Source organism: Pygoscelis adeliae, unplaced genomic scaffold, assembly GCF_000699105.1.
Source record: "Pygoscelis adeliae isolate BGI_AS28 unplaced genomic scaffold, ASM69910v1 Scaffold183, whole genome shotgun sequence".
Taxonomy (NCBI): Eukaryota; Metazoa; Chordata; class Aves; order Sphenisciformes; family Spheniscidae; genus Pygoscelis; species Pygoscelis adeliae.
This window is the reverse complement of record NW_008824536.1, coordinates 2687466-2696045: the sequence shown is the minus strand read 5'-3', so window position 1 is coordinate 2696045 and position 8580 is coordinate 2687466. Positions and strand designations below refer to the sequence as shown.

Genomic DNA, 8580 nt, shown 5'->3' with positions numbered 1-8580 from the left:
AGGAATGTAGAGAACTCGTTGCTTTCTTAGTTCTTAGGGCAAAGGTTTTCCTGCTGCTTGATCTGTTTTTTCCAGGAGGGAGGGGAGAGTAAGGGATTGGAGAAAACAACCCTCCTCCTCTTCTTGCGTGATTTACTTCATTAAATCATCAGCCATCAAGCTGATAGTGTACTTGCTAAGGTCTTGTTCTGCGCTGGTGAGCTGAGGCAGCAAAGCACAGGAATAAAAATGGTTCCTGACCATGTCGGGAATCCTGCTCTTGTCCTCGTGTGGAAATAGTAGGGCTATATGGAGCACACAGTAAAATGCCTGTATAGCTTGGTCTGCCAGCATTGTTGCTCCCACCAGCAGAGAGCACTGTTGGTGAATTACAGCTTTAACTCTCGCTGATCGGGACACTTTTCTGTGCTGGGTGTGCACTGTGCCTCAAGGTTTGTGTGGGAGCAGCCAGCACTGGGCTTGGTGCACAAGTGGAAGACCGGTGTGAGCTGGGGGATAGGCAGAGGAGATCATCCTTGGTGCGGTAGGTGCAAAGTCTGGGCTTGCTGTGTCACCTCTCTGGTTTCTGTTGGGTTGGTGTCAGCTCCCCCAGTAGATCCGGCGTGATAACCGATGGGCTTGCTGTTGAACCAGTGCCTGGTAGCATGGGTTTGGGACCTTGTCCGGTGCGCTTCTGCTCCAGCGCTTTCTCTGAGTGCTTACCTGTTACATCTCCTGTCCTTTCTGGGGGCATGCACAGCCTTTCTGCATGGAGGCATGCTTATTTTTACCCTTATTTCCACGGGGATTTCACAAGCAGCTGGCTTGCTCTATGTGGTTGTTTCTTTTGCCCGTTCCCACCCTGCTCAAATGGATTAAGGCGATCTCTCTCCATTGTTCCTGGTGAGGGGATTCTCACCTACCGTGAAACCATGGTGGCAGCAGGCCAATGGCATTTGGGTGTGCCTCCTCTGCTCTGTGAAGAAGAGCTGCCAGAGGACTGGGAATTGACAGCTGTATGTGGCAGTAGTCTTCTACGGTGTACTGGCTGTAAGGGAAAGCATGCTCAAAAGAGGACGAAATACAGTAACTCTCAGTCTGGGGAATGCTGGAAATCATGTGAGAGCATGAGAAGCGGTGGTAGAGTCTCATGTCCATTTTTAGGAAGAACTTAATAACATGAGATGTTCATAACGTCCTCTTCTCAAGGTTGCACTTATGTACATGGGAGGAATGCTTTTCACCAGTTTATAGTTGGGGAAAACACAGTAAAGGGCAACCGCTTGACACTTATGTATGTGCAGCTATGGTCAGAGATGAACAGCTGTGTCCTTGGTGTGTACAGGTCATGTGTACTGTGTATTCAAACTCTGTCACTTCTGCAGCAGACAGTGCTGCTATTGTAGGTGACAGTGCAAGACACACTCCTTTCCTGTCATTTATAAAGCATAGCTTGTATCCTGATAATTGGCTTCCATGGTCACAGACTAAATCAGAGCCAGCTTGCAAACCCAGAAACCCTGACCTGCAACCCAAACCATTGCTGGTGCTTCCTCTGTGTCCTCTTCCCTTGCCAAAGAGTTGTCACTTCTTCCTTTTCCGTCCTCCCCACAAACTCATGCACCTCTCAAACTGGTCTCTCTGTTACTGTAGGTCTTCTTGAGCTGAAAGGATGAAAATTGGCGATTGGAAAGTCACTGTCCCAAGCTTCATCCTAACTTCTGGAGTCCCAGTTGATGTCTTTGGGTGTACGAGCCTGCGAGAGAGTCCACTGTCCCCTTCCATGATTTAGACAGCGGCTTGGAGCATGCATCATTGTAAGGTTTACATGATTTCAGCGCTGGCGAAATCCACCGTCCCTTTCCCAGTCGGCGCAAAGGGGTTAATTGTACAATGGAGCTGCCTATCTAAAACGATCCTGAATTCTGGATCCCCTCCCACCCCGAGGGTCTCTTCCTGCTCCCTCCTTTTGTGCTGGGCAGCATGTCCTGGGCTCACTCATGCCAGATATGCCAGATCAGTCCCTGCCCTCCTTCCAATAGCGCAGCCGGCCCCTGGCTCGCCGTGCATCTGACCTTCTCTATCCCTTTTTGCACACTGTGATTCCAGAGCGGGATGGTCGGCCACCAAAGCTGCAATGTCGTCCCTGACGACCTCCAGTGAGGGAGAGAACTCTACTCCCAGGTTTGTTGTCGGTTCCAGGGATGATGAGACAGACTTTCTGGGATCAAACATGAAGACAGACGAAACCGATTTCTTTGAAGATGATGAAGAGGAGGAGTCGGTAAGGAGGTCCCGGCGTTCTGGGTTGGAGCATCTGTGCAGAATTCCTGGGTCTCAGCCAGGGTTTGCGCGGTTGCTGCTGAGGCCGCAGGCAGTCGGGACTTCAGGGGACATGGCACCAGGCCGTGTGGCATAACCATGGGGAACGGCAATGTCATTTCTGACAGGACGTATTGCATTGTCATGCTGCCATACTCGCGGCCTCATGCTGCAGTAAATCCTAGCCTTTTCGCTTGCAGGTCTTTTTCAGGTACGACAGTGGATTTATTTGTCCTAGCAACTTAACCCTGACACTCTTGTAAACCTTTCTGTTTCACCAGGGAAATTTTTGAGGAAAACTCTGAGAACTGTGAAAAGGGCAAAGGTGTGTCTGCAGAAAGGAAGCATTTATTCTTTTCTGTAACCTTCAGGAACAGGATGCAGAAAGGAGAATGATCTCCAGCTCCTGACTGCTTTTGGCCCCTATTCAGTGTTATATTAAATGTTACATTTGCTGTTCTGCACATGGGACTTGGATGCTGCAGGGACATAGCTGCTGACTGTGCGAATTGCTGGGACCATACACCAGTGCAGTGGTTGTTTCCATTGCCTCCGTACCCTGAGTCTCCATTGCAAGTGGGGAATCTCCTAGCAGCCCACATGGACTTCCTTCAAACCCAAACAGTGTTGTGTACCTTGATGCTCAGTGAGGAGCTATTTATCAGGTGTGGTGAAGGATTTGGAAACCCTTTCACTTCCCAGATGTTGTTTTTGCTGTGGAACCTTGGCTTTGCAAGTCAGTGCAGTAACTTCTAAAGTCTTGGCTTACAGTTTGAAGCCACAATTGTTTGTGCTGGGTAACCCGCAGTCCTGGGTGTATCACTTCAGATGATCTCACTGTATTTAATCTTGCTTGGGCCAGAATTAATCTGTCAGGAAAACATCCAGTCTGGGGTTTCTAGATGGTGATGGAAAGTCCACCACAGACCTTAGCCAGTTCCTCTGTTACAGTTACCAATGCTTTTTGAATGCACACCTTCTCTCTTGACTTACTCAGCTTAACGTCATCCCACTGGATCTTGTTGTACCTTTGTCAGGTATAGGGAAGACCACTTGGTACTGTTTCTCTTCTACTCATAGCTACTTACTGTTGTAATCTCCCCTTCATTTTATCTCAGATAAGACAAACAGACCGAGCTCCTGGACTTTTTTGCTATAAAACATTTGCGGCTCTTCTCTGAGCCCGCCTAAGTCCACCAACTGTCTTGGTGAGTTATGGGCCAGAGAACATTATGTGGGATTCCAGTCCCTGCTGCTTGTTCAGGTGCCAGATACTTATTTCTGACCTTAGCATTAGTGCCCAGTAAAAGGAAGAGGTACATACTACCTGGCAAAGAAGCGGTTGTTTTGGGCTGCTCCTTAATGATGTCCACCAGTGGACTGTAGTGGGAGCTGGGAGTGCGTATGGGTTCGAGTCTAGCAAGAGCTGTGAGTGCATAAGGTTGGAAGGAAATCCCTTGTTTGTTCTGCATTGCTGCATTTCTACACTGTTATAGTTTAAATTCAGTAAAGTAGTTGACCTTGTACTAAACTGATCTCTGTCTTCCCTTAGCCACCTGAACGGCAGATTGTGGTTGGAATCTGTGCTATGACCAAAAAGTCCAAGTCAAAGCCCATGACACAGATTCTGGAGCGTCTGTGCAAGTTTGAGTATATCACAGTGGTGATTATGGGGGAAGATGTTATTCTGAATGAACCGGTGGAGAACTGGCCCTCTTGTGACTGCCTAATATCGTTCCACTCCAAAGGTAAAAAGTCTGTGGCATGCCTTAGCCTACTTGAGATCTGGGCAAGGGAGCTTCCACTCATTCTTCCCCCCTCCCCTTCCTTGCATTTCAGGATTCCCCCTGGATAAAGCAGTTGCTTATGCCAAGCTGTGCAAGCCATTTCTGATTAATGACCTTGATATGCAGTATTATATCCAGGACAGGTAGGTGTCTGTGATCCACTAAAGCCCCTTCCCTCTTCCTTTGTCTGATTCCTCTCCTCAGCATGCTGTGCAAACTTCGTCTTCCTGGCCACAAGCAAATGAGTGAGATGGGGAGGAGGGGGACCTTAACAGTGGCTTTTAGGAATCATTTCTCTAAAACATGGAGGGGAATAGATTTGGGGGTAAAACCATTGAGACTTGGCATGTTTCGTTTTCTGGTGCAAATGTCTTGTAAGGAGTGGCTAGATGAAGTAGGAAGTGGAAGAGGTCTTACAGAATGAGACTGCCACAACTAAGACAAAAAGACTAGTCTCTCAGTAGGAGAGCCAAGTAGTGGGACAGGGTTCTGGGATAGAAATTGGGAGCAAGGCCAGGTCAGATTCTCAGGAGACTATGTTGGTCAGACACTTCAAGAGGCTTCTCAGTCAGCTCTTGGTAGAGGCCACCAGCAGTCACGTACTTCAGTGCATACAGCCAGACTGTTTTGGCTGTGTATGGGTAGGGCTCGTACCAGACTCCAAACCTCCTGCCATGTCTCTGGGTTGCGAGCAGTGTTCCTGTGGGTGCTGACAGACACCCCAAGGTGTAACTCTAGTGAAAGAATTGCGGTTTCCCCACTGACACAGGATGAAAGGAAGCTCTGCTGCATCTGCCTGGCCTGGGCGTTGGGCAGCTTAGTGTGACAGGGCACCCTTCAAGAGGGCAGATCTGGGTAGGTGGTGTGTGCTGGGTGTGTTGCTGTGGATTGGGCATGTGCTGGTAAATGAGCATCCATGTTTAGGCCAGGTAGAGATCTACTCTGGGGCATCCCTGTCCGGAGTAGGGCTGAGGCATGCCCCATAGCCTGTAGGTCTTATCTGGAAACCATGTGCTGAGAAGTATTTGCACTCTGTCTTGAGGCTTTTTTGTGTTCGTTTGACTTTGTTCTTCATCAGTGGGAGTGAAGCCTTTCCCTTGGCATGTACTGAGGACCTTCTAGATTCTTCTGACACTGTTTCTGTCCTCTGCAGGCGTGAAGTGTATCGGATCCTTCAAGAAGAGGGAATAGACTTGCCCCGCTATGCTGTGCTCAATCGAGACCCTGATAGACCAGAAGGTCAGTGTCCAGGCTCTACTGAAAGCCATTTTCACATACTGTACTATTTAAGATATTCTGCAGAGAACAGGTACTGACAGTCAACTCGAAGAGACCTGATTCACAAGTCTCTTGTTTTTTGCAGACAAAGGTCCCAACAGCAAAACTGGCTGACTGGCCAGGACTGAAGGGCTTTGGTTTTGCACTAGGTCTGTCTCACCCTTTCCTAACTTGCTGCTGCTGTGCTTTGTCTTCAGAGTGCAACTTGGTTGAAGGAGAGGACCACGTGGAGGTAAATGGAGCTGTTTTCCCAAAGCCATTTGTAGAGAAGCCAGTCAGTGCTGAAGACCATAATGTGTATATTTACTACCCGACGTCAGCAGGTGGGGGCAGCCAGCGGCTCTTTCGGAAGGTGAGGAGGCGGACTCCAATTTTAGTGTTGGAACCAACAGATCTGTGGCTCTGAGACCCATGTGGCTCCAGGAAGGAGTGCTGGGGCAGGTGAAGGGGAAATAAAGGTTTTGTGTTGGGGAAATCTAGACCTTCTTAGAACTTTTAGTTCAACCCCATCTACCTGGGAATTGCAGAAGGACATATTTTAGTGGTAGTGCTGACTTCGCCTTCCCCATCCTCTGTTTGACCTGTGTCCTGTCTAGCAGTCATGGAGAACTGTGTCCCTTATCGAATTGCATGCTGTTTTTCCAGATCACTTCCTCAGTTTATCAAGGTGATTTTTTCTTTTAAAACTTATGTTCCTGTCCTCTAACATCATTGTTGCCCTTCTCACCTTAGTGTAGCTTGCAAATGTGATAAATGCAGTATTTATTCCTAAATTCCACAGGGAATCTGCCCTTACTCACTTCTTCCACTTTGCCAGCGAACAATTAATAGCTGTGATATATCTTTTTTTAAATCAGTTACGCATCTGCCATTAATAATCTTAAAATGATTGTTTCCTTAGCTAACATACAGGCATGCCACTTGAGGTTGTATCCAAAGCCTTACTAAAAATGAAAACAACATCATCCTCTGTCCATAAGATCAGTCAACTGTCCTAGAAGGAAGTTAAATTGGTCTGATTATCACCTGTCATCATTTATTTTCATTTGCTTATTAGCTAGGCTCCTTACTTTCTAGGTCTTTATCCACTGTTTTTTGTTCCATATCCTTGTAGTGATTGGGGTCAACCTAATGGTCTATAATAACTTTCCTCCTTTTTAAAGCCTGGAAAAGGACATACTTACTGTCTGCGTTTTGGAGTCTCTTTTGTCCTCCATAAATAAGTGTGCTGTAATAGCTGGGGGTTCTGAGAGGCATTCCGCTAATTCTCTACCTATGGGATGAAACTTACACTTTCTGTTCTTCCATCTAAGAAAAGGAGCCCCATGCTCCTTTTCCAATAAACCCTGAGGTGTTTATTCTGTGCTTTCAGATTGGCAGCCGGAGTAGCGTGTACTCCCCAGAGAGCAGTGTGAGGAAGACAGGCTCATACATTTATGAGGAGTTCATGCCTACAGATGGCACTGATGTAAAGGTAAGGAAAAGTCTGGAATAGCTCTTTCCTTCTCCAGGCTGGGATGGCTGAAGTTGGGCAGTCCTACTTAGTCCTACTTAGATTCTGGAGTGTTTGTTTAAGCTGTGAGGTGCTGACTGTGCAGCTTGGATCCCAAAGCAGGGAGTGGGTATTCTGTAGGTCATACCAGGAGACCATCTGATCTTCTTCTCTCTGTGTCTGCCTTAGAAATACCTTCTGGAAGCTGCAGTTAGTCTAGGTGGTTATGTCAGGTGTAACTATTTCTCTTCCCAGGTGTACACTGTTGGACCAGACTATGCCCATGCAGAGGCTCGCAAATCCCCTGCTTTGGATGGGAAGGTTGAACGGGACAGTGAAGGGAAAGAAATCCGCTACCCAGTCATGCTGACTGCCATGGAGAAACTAGTTGCCCGGAAAGTCTGTGTAGCCTTTAAGGTCTGTGTTTTCTCTCCTATGCAAGCAGGATACTCCACGAATGTCTGATTTGAATCTCAGTCAGTGTTAAAGCTTGAGCTCTGTTACCCTGATGTGTCTCTGGCGTGGCAGTCTTTCATGCCTGATGCCAGTTGCCGTCTCTGCTGGCTGGGTGCAGCTGGTCCTGCTGGCCATGGCAGTTTGCTGGTCAGAGATGATTGGGAAGGCAGGAGGGCCTGCAGCAAATGCCCTCTGTGCTGGCAGGTGGCTGGTGTCCAGCGTACATCTGAGCATTTAATATCAGATTCTGAGCATGCTGCTGTCCATCTGACCTGCGCTTATCTCGCCTTTACTGTTTCCTAGTTGTGTTTGTGTGGAAAGCTTGGTCTTCTTTTCTTCTGTTTTTTTTCTTTTTTTTGTTCTATTTTTGGTCTGGCTTTGGTGCACATTTGCGTTCTCTTTTACAGGTCAGTAGAGTGAGTGTGTGAGTCTAGGTATGGTTACATGACATGTTCAGCAGTGTCAGCAGAAGCAGCACTTGGCTACTTGTTCCTGCCCCCGCTGCAATCTGCAACCCATGCAGTTGTGCTGATACAGCTGTGGGCTTGTTCTACCTTGCAGCCTTTTCCACATAGTGATGGATGTCTTTGCCTGCACCACTTATTGTCTGTACTTGTCAGTCTCGTTCAAAACAGTTGGATTTAAAGGCAAGACCAGGAGAGCCAGGAGCTGCTGTGTCTTAAGCCTTTAGAGCTCTGGGAGGTAGGGGGGCAGCTCTGACGGCTTAATCCGGGGGCTTGTGGGTTGGGCCTTTGATACAGCTGTGAGAGTGTAAAGGTTCCTCTAAAGGGCCTGTTACTGCTGGGTAGCAGCTGTATTTTCACACTTCTTCAGGGCTTATGAGGTAGGCATAAGAGTGGAGGACGGCTGCAGCACCAGTGGAGCTGAACTGGGCAGTGTATGCTGGCTGGGTCTGTGTGTGTGCCCGGCTTGGCTGGGCAGCTGCTGTCCCCTTGCTGCGCTCCCTCACAGTGTGCCTGAGTCCTGTGTCCTCTGCTTCCTCATGCAGCAAACAGTGTGTGGGTTCGACCTCCTGCGGGCCAACGGCCACTCTTTTGTTTGCGATGTGAACGGCTTCAGTTTTGTGAAGAACTCTATGAAGTATTACGATGACTGTGCCAAAATCCTTGGGTATGTAAAATTCAAGTTTTGATAGAGGTAGGGTAACTCATAGCAAAGTAAAATGAATGTGGAGTCTTGATCAGTATGTCGGAGAAGTCTGCAGGTGGTTCATATGGGGACATTTGTTCAGACGGTGACAGCTTG

The 8580-nt window shown here is 48.0% G+C and overlaps 1 protein-coding gene across 1 annotated transcript in view; it reads left to right on the top strand.

Moving 5' to 3' along the window:
- The first annotated feature begins 1701 nt into the window (after positions 1-1701).
- Positions 1702-8580, top strand: part of PPIP5K1 (diphosphoinositol pentakisphosphate kinase 1) — a 47305-nt gene continuing 40426 nt past the window's right edge. The window contains exons 1-9 of the mRNA XM_009321594.1: positions 1702-1796; positions 2089-2263; positions 3854-4049; positions 4141-4231; positions 5242-5327; positions 5564-5718; positions 6739-6840; positions 7114-7275; positions 8324-8445. Coding sequence (XP_009319869.1) covers positions 2117-2263; positions 3854-4049; positions 4141-4231; positions 5242-5327; positions 5564-5718; positions 6739-6840; positions 7114-7275; positions 8324-8445 — 1061 coding nt within the window. The 5' untranslated portion in view covers positions 1702-1796; positions 2089-2116. The remainder of the gene's footprint in view (positions 1797-2088; positions 2264-3853; positions 4050-4140; positions 4232-5241; positions 5328-5563; positions 5719-6738; positions 6841-7113; positions 7276-8323; positions 8446-8580) is intronic.